At 33.9% G+C, this 20054-nt stretch overlaps 2 protein-coding genes across 3 annotated transcripts in view; one reads left to right on the forward strand and one right to left on the reverse strand.

The window, feature by feature from the left end:
- The window catches only part of LOC145948954 (homeobox protein caupolican), an 84452-nt gene extending 68941 nt beyond the window's left edge, over positions 1-15511 (reverse strand). The window contains exons 1-2 of one of the 2 annotated variants that reach the window (XM_083058578.1): positions 15467-15511; positions 14647-14687 (exon numbers count right to left, since the gene is read on the reverse strand). Coding sequence is in view for 1 of the 2 variants with exons in the window: in XM_083058576.1 (XP_082914702.1) it covers positions 1501-1611 (111 nt within the window). In the remaining variant the exon portion in view is untranslated. Of the gene's footprint in view, positions 1-1500; positions 2051-14646; positions 14688-15466 lie in introns of those variants that run through there. The other variant, XM_083058576.1, reaches the window with a different exon arrangement.
- LOC145932901 (juvenile hormone epoxide hydrolase-like) lies at positions 1979-18625 on the forward strand. The gene is made up of 7 exons (XM_083032128.1): positions 1979-2068; positions 16310-16381; positions 16521-16707; positions 17554-17896; positions 17982-18124; positions 18267-18497; positions 18567-18625. The coding sequence occupies exons 1-7, from the start codon at positions 1979-1981 to the stop codon at positions 18593-18595; spliced, it is 1095 nt and encodes a 364-aa protein (XP_082888254.1). The 3' UTR covers positions 18596-18625.
- The last annotated feature ends 1429 nt before the right edge of the window (positions 18626-20054 follow it).

The raw sequence follows: 20054 nt of genomic DNA on the forward strand, positions 1-20054 counted from the left end.
TCGTCTCCTTCTTCTGGGGTGCAGCTTATTGGAATGTTGCCGAGCTCGCGGTTCGACCTCTCTCTCTCTCGTAAGAATAAATTCGGTCTCTTAATTACGATCCGATATATGTATAGGTGTCCAGGTTTCGCATCGTTTTACGCAATTAACCCTTCTGTCAATAAACCCGGATACCTAGATACCCAAAGCAACTTTAAATGTTAAAAATCTGAATTTTTTTTTTGAATAAATTCGATCTCTTAATTACGATCCGATAAAGTGTCCGAGATATCGTTTCATCCAATCAATTCTTCTGTCAATGAATCGGTTACCCGAGTACCCAAAGCAATTTTAAATATTAATAATAAGTCGGAATTTTTCTAAAAAGAATATCCTTTGTATTCCGAAACCTCCTAAAATATAACGGGAAAGAATGTTCGATGCCCAACAGATGTTATGAAGAAACTGTCACAATGCAATGTGTCGAAAACACGCGATTGGTACCTGGGTACTCATACATTGATGAAAAGATGAAAAATTATGTTTTGACAGAAGTGTTAAAAGCAGTCTCATCTGATGCGACAAAGAGATGCGATTACTTCAACGAACCCTTTCATTTATTAACTATTAATTTCATCTCTCAAGAGAGTATTATTTTTTTATTAATTTTTTCAAATTATATCGTTTCTTGTATATTTTTCTGACTAATATATATTATATATATATAAAACGCAAAGAAAGTACAAGTTCGTGGGATACGCTTGCGTCATTAAATCGTTAAACGGGCAGAGTAGAATAATATGTGGCCGTCGTAATCGTCGTAAAAACTAAACGATCCATCATCAAAGCGAATCAAAATGGCGTCCGATAATGATAACGACGAGACGTATTATAAATTGGCATGCTAAGCGAGTTAAGCGAGGAAGACGCGATCGCCATGAGCGGAGTAATTAAATATACGTTCCACATGTAACATGTAACGTACGTGGGGCGATCGTTTTCACGGAATGAAAATCAGCACGCCTTTCCCGTATCATTATGATAATGATTTCCATACCGGGAATCTCCCTTTCGCGGCGGGCGTTTCATTAAAAAAAAAAACTCACGCACCCTCCGGCCATGCTTCCTCCTCCGGAGCTCTTCGCCAATAAAAACAAGTTCGCGCGTAAAATGACAGATCCCGGCTCCGTATATAAGTACCGAAAACGTCGAAGGCTCGTGTGTGTTTAAGCAAGAGACATGATTATATGCACCCCTTTCTCTCTCTCTCTCTGTCTGACTCTCTCTCGACCACCCTGAATTTAGCGCGTTTCTCCTCGCATTATGCAAATTAATTCCGCGTTGTTGAAGAAGAGAGAAAAAATTGAAACGCGCGGCTCTGGAAAAGAGTTCGCGCCACCATGAAAAAGGCCCGTGTGATTTTCCCGCGCTTTTCTTCCTCGATGCCCAGAATCGTCGATCCTCCAATCTTTGGTCGCGAAAATCACTCCGAAAAAAAAAACAAAAAAACGGAGCACTCACCTCCGGCTGCTGTAGCAGAAAATCGTGGGCGGACGGTGGAGGTTGGGATTCCGCGGGGGAGACCTCCTGGAGGAGTCCCACGTGGTCCCAACAGTCCTCGGACATGTCCATGATGGGTCCTTCTTCCTTCTTCCCTTCTTCTTGGAAGACGTGGAGTACCTCCCCTCCGAGGGAAACCTGAATAAGTCGAGAGCTCGCTGTCTCTCTCTTCTCTTCGACACCTCTTCGGCTCCTCTTAATTTCCCCGACGCACGCGAGATACAATCTAAGTATACACGAGAGTCTCTACAAGCACAGTTCACACTTTCGGAAAATCCAGAAATTCGCGTATATCCCAGTCGTAATAATATATCGGCTCGATGCACCACCAGGAGGACCAGGAAGAAGAAAACACAGGAGGACGATACGAGAAAGACACTTGCACCGATGACTCGCCGACGCGACGACCAGGTTGACGTGTGTCGCGTGACCGCGTTCTATGACGGACGACAATGACGGTGACGACGACGGCGGCGGCGTCGAGGACACGACGACGGCCGTCGGTGGTGGTCAGTCGGCGTGGAATGAAGTTCGCCCGCGGGTTAGGTTGGGTTAGCCCAGCGAGCGGGAGTTGTGCAGCATCAGAGCGCGCGCGGCGAGAGAGAGACGAGAGAGGGTCGTTGATAGAGAGAGGGGGGAGAGGAGAATAGAGGCGCGAGAGGGATCGAGGGATGGTGAACGAGAATGGAGAACAAGAGAGAGAGAGAGTGAACGACAGCAGCGGGTGGGATGCGGAGCGAGAGAAGGAACAAGAGAGAAAGAGAGAGAGAGAGGTGTAAGGCGTAAGTCTGCCCTAGTCGCTCGCTTAACCGTGCACAGGAGGTGGCGCCAATATAAACCGCGTACCCCTTTCCCCCCACCGGATCACTCTCTCTCTCTCTCTCTCTCTCTCTCTCTCTCTCTCTCTCTCTCTCTCTCTCTCTCTCTCTCTCTCTCTCTCTCTCTCTCTCTTCTCCTCCGGAATTCCCCCCCGGACAAAGAGCTTGCGTATAATACCTGTATGCGCCTGTTGGCAGACCATCCCCCGCCTACCAAACTACCGTATTGCGGGATTTGTGATCCGTGCCGCCGGTAATTATTGCGATTTCACTTATATCCCGGACCCGTGTGTACCGCTTAACCCCACGCGCCCTTTGCCTATAGTCTCACACGAGCCAAGCCGACCGCGGGAATTCAATGAGATACCAGACAAGACGGAGGAGAAGGAGGGAAGGGGGGGGGGAGATATTGGATCGAAAGGCGAAAGTATTCCTCTTTGATAGAGATATTCTCTCGTTGTTTCTGAAGATCTCTTTGACATGTTTCAATTTGTGCATGATATGCATACAATAAAAATAGTGTCATACTTGAAGAGAGAAAAGAGGCGCTTTAACAAATAAATATAATAATTGCTTAAATTGTGTATATGGATATGGTTGCTGCAAATATATAATGATTGCTGATAAATATAAGAATATATTTATTTGCAGCAACCATTCCTTATATTTATCAGCAATCATATTTATTTCCAGCAACTATATTCTTTATATTTATCAGCAATTATTATAATTGCTTATATCTTTTTATTTATCATGATTACTGATAAATATAAGAATATATTTATTTGCAGCAACCATATTCTTATATTTATCAGCAATCATTATAAATAAAAAGATATAAGCAATTATAATAATTGCTGATAAATATAAAAAATATAGTTGCTGGAAATAAATATGATTGCTGATAAATATAAGGAATGGTTGCTGCAAATAAATTTACTGATTGTTGATAAATATATGAATATAATTGCTGATACGTATAAGGAGATAATTATAATAATTGCCGATAAACATAAGAATACAGTTATAATGATTGCTGATAAATATAAGGATATACAGTTGCTGCTCGCTTCGATCGCGAATTATTTTACATATACGCCTTTACACAACTCTGTCTCACCAAAATGTATCAAAACACCTTCACCGATGAAAGAGGATGAAGGAGAGAAACGAGTACATCGATACGCGTACAGAAAATATAATCGAACGAACGAAGGGTCGGAATGCGATATGAATGCGTTAATGCGTCCGTTACTGACAGGGACACGATTCGTTGATAGTACTTCGGATCCCTCCCATTTAGCCCCCGACGATTGTTCGGCTACCGCTTTATTTTTCGTTTTATATATTTTTTTTTTTACCGTCGCACACTCTTTTCGCTCGTATTTTAATTCCCTTCACCCTTCCCTCCTCTTCCCACCCCCGTTCAGCTCTGACGCCTGACTGACGTACGCTTAAAATGTCACTAATATTCAACACACTTGTCAGTCGTTATCATCGCGCGATGCAATTCCATGCAAACGTTTCGACTTGTCCGATGATTGATCGAGTACGTATAAACGTTTGTAATTTATCAATCCGGGTTTGGAATAATCGCTCGCGTATATATATGTACATATATTGGACGTGGATACTTAACTTATGACGATTGAATCTTGAACGATCCCGCTGTGCACCGCAATTATCGGTTATCGCGAAATTACAGCGGAACAAAACGCTATCTAAAATGTATGCCATCGTCGAGAAATTTGCTTTCAATAAACGTCAGTCAATTAATGTCGACAGAGAGAGAAAGAGAGAGCGAGAGAAAGAAATTAATTCTAACGATAAAGCGTATCTTCGCGAACATGAAGATTATTTTTAAAAATAAAATCGATCGAGTTGTGCAAAATGTAAAGTAAAGGAAAGAAAATTATTACGAGATATATAATTCTCTTTTGCATAAAAAAAACGTCAGTCAATTAATGTCATCAGAGAAAGAAAGAAATTTTAGCCATAAATATCTTTGCAAACATGAAGATTATTTTTAAAGAATAATCATTTGAGTCGTGCAAAATATAAAGTAAAGAAATTATTACGAGATATATAATTCTCTTTTGCATAGAAACACGTCAGTCAATTAATGTCGTCAGAGAAAGAAAGAAAAAGAGGGGGAGAGAGAGAGAGAGAGAGAGAGAGAGAGAAATTAATTTTAGCGATAAAGCGTATCTTCACCAGAACATGAAGATTATTTTTAAAGAATAATCATTTGAGTCGTGCAAAATATAAAGTAAAGAAATTATTACAAGATATATAATTCTCTTTTGCATAGAAACACGTCAGTCAATTAATGTCGTCAGAGAAAGAAAGAAAAAGAGGGGGAGAGAGAGAGCGAGAGAAATTAATTTTAGCGATAAAGCGTATCTTCACCAGAACATGAAGATTATTTTTAAAAAATCATTTAAATTGTGCAAAATGTAAAAGAAATTATTACGAGATATATAATTCTTTTTTATACATAGAAAACCATCAGTCAATTAATGTCGTCAGAGAGAGAGAGAGAGAGAGAGAGAGAGAAAAAAAGAGGAAAAGAGAGACAAATTAGCCATAAAGCGTATCTTCACGCACATGAAAATTAATTAATATTTTTAAAAAATAATTATTTGAGTCGTGCAAGATGTAAAGTAACGAGATATACGATTCTCTTTTGTATGGAAAAAAAAATTGACCAATTGTTCTGCAATTTCGCGTGACAGAAGATTAATAAACGCATCATCAATGCTGTTGATAAACTTTGACAGATACCGCTTTAACAGATACACACGCGCGCGTTTCTCTTGGCGCAGATATAATAAGTTATCTCGCTCACGTGCAAACGATTTTTGTCGCGCGTTGACAGCGTAAGCAGCCGCCGAGCGTAAAACAAGATTGCCATTAGCCTCGCAATCGGCGATGAGGCACCGCCGCCGCACTTTGTTCCGACCGTCCGTCGGTCCTCGTACGATAAACTCGCTGCCGTTGGAGTGTTGGTCGAGTCCTCGACTTTGTGTGCACGCGCTGCCGACGAGGACATGTCGACCCCGGCTAGGCAGGAATCGTGACAATATGCGATGCGTACACTACTTGAGAAAGAGAGAGAGAGAGTCCCCTCGTCTCTCTCGCTCTTCTCCCTCGCTCTCTCCGATCGCGAATCTTTGAAGTTCGCGACGGCTTCCGTCTGTCCGTCGGCAAACGCTGGCGCGAGGCCGCGGGGTAGCAAGAAGGAATCGTGCACAAAACTGTGGGAAAGCCAAACATACACATCGCGGAGCCCTCCCTTTGAGAGTTTCTTTGCCCGTTTTCTTCGCGTGCCTGCGTGCGTGCATACGTGCATACGTGCGTGCGTGCGTGCGTGCGTGCGTGGTATATACGGGCGAGCACCTGTGACAACTTCTAATGCCTGGCTGGTAAACGGTAGTCGGTGGTAGACTAGATTGTGCGCTCCGATAGCTAGCTTCTGCGGCCGCTTCCTTTAGCGAGGCTTCGCCTTTTTATCTTTCTCCTCCTTTATCCTCCCCTCTCGATTCATTAGGAACCAGAAGCCGACGAAGTTCTTTACGTTCCTGATATATTCCCCATCTGCGCGGGTCCTTCACATTCCTCTCATCCAACATAATAATTTCCTTTCGTTCGTCTTGCATTGTCCAAATGCAAGATTGCAATAATAGATCGAAAAAGACTCTGATATATAAATAAAAAATTCAGATAAGGACTAATAAGAGCCAGACACGGAGATATTAGGTGCGATAAAATTATAGAAGTAAAGTATAGAGGAAAATAAATATAGAGAAATTTAAAAATAATTTTGTTGTATCTAATATCTGTGCCTGACTTATTGATCCTTATTGATCCTTTCTATATGCCTGAATTTGTATTTACATATCAAAGTCTTAATTTTTCTATATTTATTTTATAGAGGAAAATTAGTAAAACTAGAGAAATTTAAAAATAATTTTGTCGTACCTGATATCTCTTACTGGCCCTTTAATTTATATTTATATATCAAAGCCTTAATTCCTCTACTTATTTTGTAGTATAGAGGGAAATAAGTATATAGAAAAATTTAATAATAATTTAATAATTGACAAAATTAATTTTGAATTCCTCTATATTTATTTTACAATATAAAGAAAAATAAGTATAGAGGAATTACAAATAATAAAATTTAATAATTAAAAATAAAAAATTAATTGTACCTATAATACCCGTGCCTGGCTAGTCCTTTTCAAACCTGAATCTGTACGAGATTGCAAATTATGCTAGATTTCGAAAGACAGAATCGACTATTCATTCATGCGAATAAAGATCCAATAGTCATCAATGTCAATGCTCGTTCTTTTTTTCGAAGCTACCATACACTATATTTCTCGATGGAGGAACTAGAGACCTTGTGCGTACGTGAAATAAATGCGAACGCGTAATGCAATCGTAGCGGCGGATCTCTTCCGGCGGACCTCCCATCGTCTGTCTAACGAGACCACCGGCTGAAAACCGCGCCGCAAAAACCGACCAAAGTACGGTCTTTATACGGTACGTTTTATACCGCTCACAGCCCGGATTCCGCCGGAATGCGCCGCGCTCCAATTACGGACGAATATATATGTATATATATGTATATATATATATATATATATATACATGTATGTCGCTGCCGGACGTATATATTGCCCTCGCGACCTATCGTCGCTTTTATACTGCCGGAGAGAAGCGATAGAGCGTCGCTATAAGTCTCCGCCGTTCATGGGTCCAGTGTGAATTCAACGTTTGCTCGCCGACGTTTACTCACTGTCTGTGAACGAGAAGCGACGAGATCTGAATGCAATTTGTTTTTGCAAAGAGTGACGCTCAGAAAATCTCCTTTTCGAAATTGAAAAATATGAAAGAAATATCAGATCTTAAGGCTCCTGGCTCCTTGCCGACCATGTCGAAATCGTGACGTCAGAGGCGAGAAAACACACGCTAAAATTTCTTAGATGCCATTTCGAAATAAAAAAATATTTCGATGAAACAGCACTTCAGATGGCTTTAGCACACTCTTAAAAAACCCCGAAAACTATCCTTTTCCCTTTATAATCAATCGACAGCTGTAAAATCTAATATTATGAAGCCCAGTCCGTCTGGTCTTTGCACATGCGCAGTCATTCCGCATGTCAAGGTCTGATATCTCGATCATTTTACAGATGTTGATTGATTATAAAGAGAAAAGGATAGTTTTTCGGGGTTTTTTAAGAGTGTGCTAAAGCCATCTGCTGTTTAATCGAAATATCTTTTCATTAAAAAATGGCATCTAAGAATTCTCAGCGTGTGCTTTCTCGTCTCTGACGTCACAATCCAATATGGCCGCGGTGAGCACCCAGGAGCCTTAAAGATATTTTTTTATTGATTACAAATATATATACTTTTATCATGTTATATCATGAACTGTTTTGGATCAATAAAATAATAAAAGTTGATTATTTCATGACTAAAATGCGTTGAAATTAATTATAGATGGCAATAAAGAAATTGGCATTCTTATGCCACTTTTATTCATTGATGAAATAAAATTTTTCGACAGGATTTATATTGTCGCTATTGTTGATTGTTGCATCATAATAATTTGCGTAATAATGATTGAAGAATTGTACGCTTCTTGTACCTTCTATAATAAAAATAATAAGAACAGTACAAAATTGTTACTTGTGCATATATTGCAGACAAATAATGACTACAATGTTTCAGTTTATTCAAAGAAATATGTTTTACTATTTACAAATCAGACGACTTAATTGGAACTTTGAGCCACGATATCTCAAAAACTAGACGTAACAGTTTATTTATAAATACTGATCTATTTTTGAAAACCTTTTTTCAATGATATCTTAATCAATTTTTTTACTCAATTTTTTTTTCCTCAAAAAGGTGATTTTTAAGGGGCATCATCCTTTTAAGATCGTTGACCTAAAATGTGAAATTTGCTCTCATTGTGCATTTAATGGCAAACTTTATTCATCAATCTCTAGAATTGTTTATTATTATGTTCATTAAATTATATATTTTCGATAATCGAATGCATATGTTTAACCTTTCTGTCAATATAATTTTTCACCTTTTTATTAATATATGGATACCAACCACGTGTTTTTATTGCACTATGAGAATTTTTTTATAGCAGCTGCTAGGCATTAAACATTCTTCATTTCCCGTTATATTTCAGAAAGTTTCCGAATACTAAGACCTTTCGTATTTTGTTTCGGACGGAGAAAAGTTCCGACACAATTTTTAATATTTAAAGTTTTGCTTTGATACGCTCGTTCATTGACAGAAGGGTTAAAGTAAAAAAAGATGAGCAATCACGACGAGAGAAACAGGTCGACGTCGGCATTTAAACGGAGGGAGTTCTTGAAGAGGACCTCTCGACGTTTCGGAAAAGAAAAAAAAGCCTCGTTTACACTTGTGAGAAAACAAAGTGACTCATGTAAGAAATACAGAGTCTACATCCGTATTGTTGTCTCCCTCTCATGCTTACATCTCTTCATGCCGCGAGTTACACAACACAAACTTCTTTGCCGTTAAGTAGCTCAACAGGCTTCTTCTTTCGGATATATATATATATATATGCGTGAACGCGAACGATCTTGGTGTCTCCGCGTCCTTCTTTCTCTCTCCTCTTCGCGAAGCAAAATATAGTCGTAACCCCGGGAATTGAAACAGCTAGGGTATAATTTCGACGAGAGAAAGAGCCAAAAAACTCTCCTTTCATTCTCGCCCTGCGCGCACGCGAGAATATTACAACATATCTCGCGTCAATCATCGTCGTTCATGGGGTCGCATGAACATCAGATGTAAATATCACTTTCGCGTGTCTGGAATCCGCTTTAAAAGGAATTCCGTCATCCTCGAGGCGTACAAATTGCGCGCAAACGAGGCCTCGAGCTCCTGTTATTTCCCGCGTATATAAAACGCAAACGAGCTGAAGGGAGAAGCTGAGGAATTGTCGCGGCTCTCTCCTCCTCGGAATCTCGAGCGATAGATCACACGCGCGCATTCGGGGGTTCCAGTTGCAGTTCGCGCTCGCCCTGGACGTGTATAAAGCGCACGCATGCCCTTACATATGCACAAGCGTATGTATATAAGCATAACGCGCGGGTAGAACACGGGTAGATGATATCTCGGGATAGCGGAGATATGCACCTAACGGCGGGGCGTCGACGCGATCCTTTGTGTCCTGTCGTTTCTGGCCGCGCGGTCACCTCGACCTCGCATTTTGTGTCGGCGGGAAATAATCCCGCCTCTCCTACGTCCAATCTCTCGTGCATCAATCCTACTGAGTCTGCGGAATCGTGTCCTACCTTGGTCTCGCGCACCGAGACACGTGATTCGTTCTAAGGGTTACGCATGTTCTTCCAGAAGCTCCAAGCTTCTGCAATTTTCTTGGAATTGGCAATTTCTCTTTTGTCGTTAAAAAACGTTTTAACTCCTCGGGACACGTATGAGTCCCTCGAAAAAAAATCTCATATTCAATTATATTTAAATATATAGGTATATAAAATATGTCTTCCTGAAGTTATCTAAAATATCTCTCCCCTATATGTTCTCTTTTTTATATTTTTCCATTTATATAGGAAAAATAACAAAAAGAATCATTGAGAAATAATTAGAAAAATAATTTTTACATTGTTCTTTATAAAAAGCAAAATTTGCGATTAGATTAGACAATATTTATGTATATAAATATAAATTATATATGTAGAATATCTCCTTATGTATGTTCTCTTTGTCTTGTATTTTTATCCGCGTTTATAAGAAAAATAATAAGAATAATTAAAAAATAAATTAGAAAAATAATTTTTGCATTGTTTTTGATAAAAAGTAAAATTTTTAAATTAGACAATATTTTATATATGTATATATATAATATTGTCTAATCTAATCGTAAATTTTATTTTTTATAAAAACAGTGTAATAATTATTTTTCAAATTACTTTTTAATTATTCTTCTTGTTATTTTTCCTATTTAAACGGACAGAAAATATTAAAAAAAAAAACAAACATGCAGGAATATTTTATATACAATAATTACTATATGCATACATTATAATTATATATGATATACATACACTAGCGGATCCTGACGTCGATAATGGGGGGGGTTTTGCAAAATTATTTTATTTAATATTTTTGGTTTCATGATTAGATTTATTTATTCCAGGATCAACGACGTCGATAGCTCTTTAATGTTTGTTTTTCTTTACTTATATTTTTTAAGCAAATTCAGCAAAACTGTTTCTTTTAATTTCCAAGGGGGGGGGTTACCCCCCCCCCAGGATCCGCTAGTGTATACATATATGTATAGTCAATGTTCTCCCGATTTCAGAATTTTCTACTTCGTACAGTCTTTATAATAGATAAAACGGATGTATTGCAAAATTCCTGAATATGATAAAAAATGTAGTTTCTCGAGACTTCTAAATTGTGTTGAAATTACGAGGAAGAAAAAAACAGCGATGTTTGTGTGTCCAAGTGGAAAGAAGGATGTTCGTGTGCGACTGTTACCGCTTCAATGCGGGCCCCGCTCGATCATTACTCGTCATTTCATTAGAATATCGCCGATAAAGGGGGTTTAATTACAAAGGTACCGCCTCGCTTCCGGTCCACGGATACACATACGCGTTACCTGGGGCCCTGCGTGCTGCACGCATACCCGCCCTTCTAGCACTCTTGCTCTTACCCCCCTCCTCTCCCTCCTTCGGTTTTATACATGTATTTCTATACATCAAGGGTGATTAGTAAGGTCGTTTTCTTAATTATGAGGCACCGTTAATAAGAACCGCCGATGTTACAAGCGCGTGATTGTACAGCTAACGAGAGAGAAAGAGCTTGTGGTGTACACGACACACTCACGTTGTTATAGTTTTTAACCCCTTATACATACGGAGGGCACACAGGAAGAGAGCGCGAATATGTATATCGTGATATTTTTTTAATTTTACGTTAGCCGCATCATAATATATACGTGAAATGCAACAAGACATAATAGTGCCTACAATGTATGCATCTAATATGTATAACAGAGCGCCCTACACATATTATTACAAAATTTATAGCCGTAGTCTTATGTAGATGAAGTATAAACCGTTATACTTTGTCAAAAAAATAAGCATCTTTCTTTTTTCTTTCTGCAATATTTCCGGAAATGCATCGTTTTCGAGATATCTTATTTTTTTTAATATGCTCATACAGTGTATTTACTTTACTTATAATATTAGACATTGTCTATTTTGTTTATATTATATATATTGTTTATCGAAGAAAAAAACACGGTAAATATGCATAATAACGGACCCAGCCCCAATCACCTTGACCTTGACACATGTTGTCAAGGTCATAGGCCTGAGTAACCTCCAACAAATTTTAGCCGTCGCTTGTTGTTTAATAAAAAGTTATTAACAAAAAAAGTTGCAAAGAAAATATAAAATATCAGAAACGTATGTGCACACACACACACACACACACGGGGGGGGGGGGGGTGCAAGGGGGGCCTTTGGCCCCCCTCCCGCACCCTCCCCGCCAGTAGGGGGAAAATTTGTTGGAGGTTACTCAGGCCTATGACCTTGACAACATATATCAAGGTCAAGGTGATTGGGGCTGGGTCCGTTATTATGCATATTTAGCAAAAACACACTTTATGAGAAAATTTATTTTATGTCAACTTCAAATTTTTCTTCAAGTTATAAAAATGTAAATATTAGACTTAATTTAGATTAATTGTAATAAGAATTACCAGAATTTTTACACAAAGAAGCAATAAATACACTGCATTTTAATTCATATATTAAAATATGAGAGATATCTGGAAAATAATAAGCATTTTTGAACTTTTGCTAAAAAAAAGATTATTATTTCTCGACAAAAACTACGGATTTATATCGTACACCTACATGGAACACCCTGTATATAAAAGTATTAAAATGTTATATTTCAAATTGTTTTTTATTTCTTTCATTGATAATCAATTTTCAAGATCAACGATTGTTTCAGTGAAAAGGATCTCGCGAAAGCTTCTTGCACGGATTCTTTGTGTCCTCCTTTCTCTTACGGAGCAATTTAAAAAGTCAACTCCGGGAAATTACGATCGCGCGCGTTCTCGTAAATTAAGTCAGAATTTATCGTGTCGGTTACTAATTGGTCGTTGAATAAATATAGAGACGCGTGCTTCGGACGGCGCCAAACAGCGTGACGGGGACAGATTACGATTTCGCCTGAACGTCTGGTAAAAAAAAAAAGAGTTCGCGCACGAAGAGAGAAAGAGAGAGAGCGAGCGTGTCGCACGTTTTGATCCTATCCCGATCAGAGAGGAGCTTATGGCGGGAAAATGTTGAAATGCACTCATCCCGACCCGTTTCCATTAATATGTATCGGCGCCGATTTAAAATACGCGTATTAATCCGGTTCGACGAACGCGGGGAAGCCCGGGCATCCGTTCGCAAAACATGGAAAATTCGCGAAATAATGTTTCGAAAAGCTTTGAGAAGCGTTCGTCTATTTGTGCAGATGAATAAAATATCGCGCAAACGGATGCATTAACATCAATAGATACTTTCGCGGCTATTAAATATATTATGACATTCGGTAGATTTATCGAGGCAATTTTCCACGAATATCGGAATATCATTATTCAATAAAATGCAATTAACAGAGAATAGATCTCGTCGTATGAGTAAGATAAAAATGATGCTTATATGCAAGTGATGATTATCCGCTTTGACGCGATTATAAATCTTACTTATAACTATTTCTTTTATGATTATTACACTTTTGTTATATATTATGTACACATGTATGTGCGTATATAAAATAGTATATATAAAGGAACAAATTGTAATAAATTTATGGGATTATTAAGCAGTGGAATGAATTATAATTCTTGCTCACAAGTCTTCCTCAGCTAAAAGTCTATTAATTGAATGCTGCAAACGCTTTTCCACAATGAAGGCATATATGTTTATACTAAAGCATATTTTGAACAATCTTGAATTGTACCTTTCTTTTTTTTCTGTTATTTGAGGCCTTTTCTTGAACAATCATATTTTTAATGCAAAATTATTTAATCATTGTATTATATTATAATTTCGGAAAAATTTCGAGTAATACTGAAGGAGAGCTCCGTTCTCTTCGATTTTGCCGAAACTTTACAATATAGTGTATTTTTGTGCGTAAAACAAAATCTGTAAATCTGTAAATTAAAATTGTTGCTCCCAAATATGAAAAAAGTTTTAATCTACCATATTTTCATAAAACCACCGCACTCCCCGCCATAAATTGCCATATATTTATTATTATTATTAGAGTACCTTACAATTAGCAGAGGTGATGGCAATTTTCCTGAACCCTGACTCTTGGTATGCAACAGTCATAAATATTAACCGTAATATAAGCTGATATAGCGTATTATTTGCAACATTCTCGTTGCAAAAATTAAAAATTTAATAATATGAGCAAACCTGCAGAAATGCAGCCAGAAATATGTAAAAAGGCCTATGTAAAAAGTAATGATAAAAAATACACTCTTTTTCTCTTCCTCTCGAAAGGAGAAATCTCTCCAAAGAAATATCAAGTATGTATTTTAATATTTATGAACATCATTGATTAAATCTTTAAAATAATCTATTATATTCTTTTTGTTTGTCGCGACAAAATATTTATTAAATATTACTTTACTTCGTTTTAATTAAAAACTAAACTTTATTTTTAATATACTTTATTAAAGTCAAGTTGTCGATAAACTTGCTTAGATAAATTTGGAGAAAAGATAAAATTAGCGCATTATAAAAATAGATATAATTTAATCATTAACGCGCGTTTTATTAAATTAATTGAATTAATTGTGTTATAAAATAACTATTAAACATTTCTTATTTTTTATTTATGTTTATAACATATGCAAGTTGAAAAAAAATCTCTATTATGATATATATTCAAAAATTAAACACATATATACAATAATTTCTTAGTTTATTCATTTCAAGATAATGAATTTGTGATATAGGTATATATTTATATATAATATTCTGATTAATTTGAGACTTCAACTCTTTTAATGTATAATAAATATAAAAATAAAAAAATTGTAAACTTAGATATCAAACAATTTGTAAGAATAAAAATAGGAATAAAAAGAATTTTACCGATGCATCTATTATTGCAAATTATATGATAATTAATTATCAGAGAAAAAAGGTTTTCCACAAATACATTGTCTTAAAATTTTTTAAAATAATTCAACACTCACCCCCCAATTTGATGAACAACGGAGTTGTAGACAATGTTGATCTGTAAAATACAAACATATAAATATTATATAAAACGATTATCAAAATATTTAATTCATTTATAATATTTTAAATCACTTTTTGAAATATTAAAATTAAATTGAAAATTAAAATATTAATTTTAATATTTCTAAAAATGATTATATTATACGCATAGTTAACTTTTTTATTCGTTAAGATATTAAAAGACTTCAAAAAACTATACAATTTGCAAAGAAATATTTTTTAAAGAAAGATAGAAATGTTTATAAAAAATATTTAGATTAAAATATTTTACTTTTACTATTAAAATATTTACTATTATAATAAATATTTTAATTAAAATATTTAATAATAAAAAATCTAGTTATCCATTACATAAATAATTATATCTACATATCTCTTAAATATAAAACAATGTAGAAATTGTATTTTACACATATACAAATATTTATATTATTATAAGTTATTAAAAATTATTATATTTATTATTAAATATTCTAAGTACTTCAAAATATAAAATCAAAGATATTTTACATTCATTATTATACAACAATGTAAAATGTGGATCATTATCGCGAAAATTAAAAATTTTTATCTATAAAAATCTAAGTTATTATAAATATTTTATTATAAATATTTAAAGCAAGAATTTTAAAATAAAATTTCTAAAATATTTTATATGCATAAAAATAGTATTGTATAATGCAAAATAAATTCCACGGAGATAAATTAAGTAATTTTATCAGTAACAAATTAGTAAATTGAGTATGTATTATAAATTATGTTTATTTTGCATACCTCATAGTTGCCCCGCTGTCATCCGATGCCTCCCCGGGCCTTCGCCTCCTCTCTTGGTCGACCGTCATTGCTCCTTCGTAGCACTCGCGAAAACACGAATAATTACGATCGCCCGACACTTTACACGGTACTCCCGACACGCGATACTTTACACGGCACGCGCATTTCGCGTACATTGCACAATGAGAAAAAACGATGCGAAAACTATAATGACAAGAAGCAACGATCCGTTCGACACTCGACAATCTCGCAGCTTATCAGTAATGCTACCTGTGATAACAAATAAAATACATACATATATTAGAGAATTCTTATTATTTCGCATTATAACATATATGATATAAATATGATGGATAACATATATGATATAAATATGGTGGAAACTCATAAATATTAATTATTTATGAGTTTTCACGAAATGTGACCTAAGAAATGTTTCCTAAGAGAAATACATATATGTATTTGTTATTGTTTTAATGGAAACCTACGGTTATCCTATTTCTCCATACACAGCTCCAAATTTTTTTCTCGACAATAAAAGATTCGATCGGTATTAGGCGACCTTTATTATTATTTATTATTATTTAGCGCTTCGCCCGTGAGCGCGTCCCGAATTCTATTTGCTCCGAAATCATTGCGGTAAGAAGTTGTAGTGTGTGCGAGACAAGTGTCAGACAAGCATTTCACTAAGGCCATATTAAACGTTACGTTAAAAATTCATTAAAATCAAAACGATAAAAAGTTTGCGGCAATATGGGCTATCTCTTAAATCGCTCTTCAACGTTCAACCCTATAATGAGATATTTTTCATCTCAAATAATTAATCTCGTAAATACGAAAAAGTGGTGGGGACCCGGTACTAAAGACTCTGCCACCGATGACATTAGACCATACAATATCACTTTTTCCGAAGAGGTAATTCAAAATTAAATTAAAAATTAAATAATTTGATTCAATTAAAAATTTATATTAAATAAAAGCACATATTAATTAAGCAGTTATTAATCAATCATTTTCATATAATCATATTTTAATATAAATAAATTATTTTCAGTTAGTGAAAGATCTAAAGTATAAATTAAGAAATAGTGAAATTTTAAAGAGATCGGACAAATATATTGAAGGTGACATCAACATGTATGTTTTGTCCAAACTTTTGCATAAATGGGCATATGATTATGATTTTCAAGAACGCGAGAAATACATAAATAGCTTTCCACATTTTATGACTAATATCCATGGTAAAATATATAATCATTTTAAAAAATACAGTAAATAATAATTTAAAAATTGTATAAATAATTTTAATATGTATTTTTATAGCTTATTAATTTGAAATTCAATTTATTAAGTTAGTAGTTATAAAATTAAACTGTATTATAATTTATAGTTAATTAAAAATAAAAATTTATTTCGTTTATAGTCTTTATTATAGGATAAATGTTAAATACAATAAAATGTAATTTTAACATCAGTTATCAGTTTACTTACAGTAATACTTTAGATAAATAATAGATTCAAATTTTTTTGTCAACAACTTGTTCCATTTTGTTTAATTACTGTTGTTTTATTATTTCAATTCTTATCAAAGTCACTTTTTTGTATTGTTTCTTTATTGTTGACTTTTTGTTATATTGTAAAAACCTAAAGTATTACAGCGCAAAAAATTATTGCAGTAGCCAGTAATATATTGTAATATTATTTTATCTTATTAGCTGTGAAAATAACATATAGCAAAAAAGTACATTGTTTAACATTCTTCAAAGTCACAAACACTTCGGTCTTTCAAATCATAAACACTGTTCGGTAACAGTCATCAATATAACTACGAGACTTCTAATAGGTCAAACATAATAATATAAAATATTATTAATAATTTGAAAGTCTCTCGTTTTAGAAAGTAAAATAGAATATTAAAAAAACATGTGATGATGAATATTTGAAAAATCTCATGAAAAATAGAAAACGTAATACCGTATTCAAAAGAGATATTTCATAAAGAAAAGAAAAAATTAAAAAAAAAAAATCTATCTTAACATATAGTCATTAGGTTAAATAAATGATTGTATATTCTTTATTTAATTTAGGATTAGACATTCACTTTGTTCATGTAAAGCGATATGTGGAGGAACGTAATATGAAGAAAAATCGTATGCCATTGCTACTTTTACACGGTTGGCCGAAGTCAGTAATGGAATTTTATAAGGATATATCATTTAACAAATTAATAAAAGAGCGTGAAATAATAATACCCTCTTTGCCTGGATTTGGTTTCTCCAGCGCACCAACAGTATCTGGTTTTACATGTATTGATACAAGTGTGGTTTTAAAAAATCTTATGTTAAGGCTTGGTCATGATAAATTTCACGTTAAAGATGGCACTTGCGGTGCTAATACCGGCCATATTATGTCGATACTATTTCCCCAACAGTAAGTTTTTTCTTTTAGTAAGTTTATGAAGGTTCCAACTCTAAAGATAAAAAATTATATAAAAATTACATTATTTAAATTGTAGAGTGAATGACGATTTAAACAAGGATAAACACACACTTTGGGACGAATTTGCTTCGGATATTGATGAAGAAGCAATGCCAATTGCAAAATATATAAAAGAATTCGCAAATAATTTAATGCAAGCTTCAGAAGTAAACACATCTGGTATGTAATGTGTTCATATTTTATAATTCTACAAAATATTTATAGATTTTATCATGAATTAAGTATAGGAGATTAATATATCAGGATATAAGGCGAGAGATAAAAAATCTTGCATTTTTCATTTGTGTATTGTTTGTTTTAGCGATTGGTTTAAACGATTTACCAGATGCTTTGGCAGCGTACTTTATCGAGGAAATTTTTCGTACAGATCCAATGAGTTTACTAAAAAAACAGATAAACCTTAACACGGAAATGATTGATAATCTAATGATGTATTGGGCACCGCAGTGCATATATAGAGCCATGCAAGTATATACTGAACAGTTTAACGGTCTGCCATCTGAATTTTATGATTTGCTGTACGACAGTTATGGTAAGTTGCTATTATTATAATAAAATTTACGATAAATTATAAATAGTGAATAACATTTTTCTTATAGAGAACCATTAAAAGTCTCCAACAATTTTTAGCAGTATTTCTGCAAAGATCTTACATCTTTAATGGCATTGAAAAAAATATTTCCTAAATCTCTTTGAACGTAACTTATATACATTGAAATAATTATTTCTCAATATTTAAAAAGCTCGATTATTTTATAAATAATATTATATATAAATTAATTATAATAAAAATGAAAAATAATGAAAGTGTTGGAATATATACAATGAGAATGAAGCAATCAATTATAATATATCGAAAAGGCGATTCGTGTGAATCTCTTACACAATATATACTTGACAACAATCATTTTTCAATATTTGAAAGCTTAAATATTTCATAGATAATATAAGTAAACCAATATTTGTACTATTTGTAGAATAATAATGCGAAAAACAATAGAATAATAATAAATAATATAATAATGAAAATTTTCAATAAATATATCGATTAGAAGAGTCAGTCTCAATAATTTTATCATATGTTATAACATATGTTTTAATATATATATATGTTATTAAGATTATATCTTTAAAGTAACATTTAAAAGGTTTCTTGCCATGTATATACTATACACATATGTACACATACTTAGAAACAACAAACATATCTTTATTTATAGTGTTCGTCTGAATTTGCAACATTTCAAGTGTAGTAAGGTTTTTATTCACATTGCCGGGTACTTCAGAGGTTTATATGTTAACAAAACAAAACTGCATTAACATTGCAGAAAATTGCAAATCAATGGAAATATATGAATATAGATATAGAATCATACTAACACATTGAAACTAGGCAGTGTATGTATGTACATACAACGATAAACCTCGTTTTAAGAGGAAAGTTGCAAATCTATGTAAAACCTTTTTTCGAACAAATTTATGTTTTAATTAAAAAAATTTTTGAACGTCCTAAATAAAGATGTATGTGTTTATCTAAATATACGCGTGTAGTATGCATTTAATACTCATGTAAACTGGATCCACTATTAATTTTTCCATTGACAATTTATATTTGAACCTTTATGTAAAAATGTATTTATTTGAAAATTATATAAAAACAATTATATTATATTATAGAATTAAATTAAATATTATTTTTACATAAAAATTATATTTTATATAAAATGTATACCACACACACGCGCGCGCACACGCACACGCGCACACACATATATATAATATATACAATATGTATGTATATATTTATATATTTCTTATATATTTTATATAAAATTTTTCAATAAACAATGTGCAATGGTTAAAATTTTTCAGCTGTTACTCAGAATAATGATTTGGAAATGTATATCAAGATCAAGGTTATTGGAGATTGGCTCGTCTAATCAATATATTTGTAAAAAATATATTATTTGTATATTATTTGTATTTTATATTGTATATTATTAATTTGATTATATTGTATTTTATTGTAATGTATTATTTTTTATTAGTATAATAATTTTAAATATTTTATAATTATTATAGATTTTCT

Source organism: Prenolepis imparis, unplaced genomic scaffold, assembly GCF_030444845.1.
Source record: "Prenolepis imparis isolate NDT839.2.m4 unplaced genomic scaffold, iyPreImpa1.0 SCAF_2, whole genome shotgun sequence".
NCBI classification, from domain to species: domain Eukaryota; kingdom Metazoa; phylum Arthropoda; class Insecta; order Hymenoptera; family Formicidae; genus Prenolepis; species Prenolepis imparis.

Bases quoted from the DNA above. Each gene is read 5' to 3' on its own strand.
- LOC145932901 (XM_083032128.1), top strand. From the start codon at position 1,979: ATGACGGACGACAATGACGGTGACGACGACGGCGGCGGCGTCGAGGAC. The intron at 16,382-16,520 runs GTAATTCAAAAT...AATTATTTTCAG, and splicing joins ATATCACTTTTTCCGAAGAG to TTAGTGAAAGATCTAAAGTA. The intron at 16,708-17,553 runs GTAAAATATATA...TATTTAATTTAG, and splicing joins TTTTATGACTAATATCCATG to GATTAGACATTCACTTTGTT.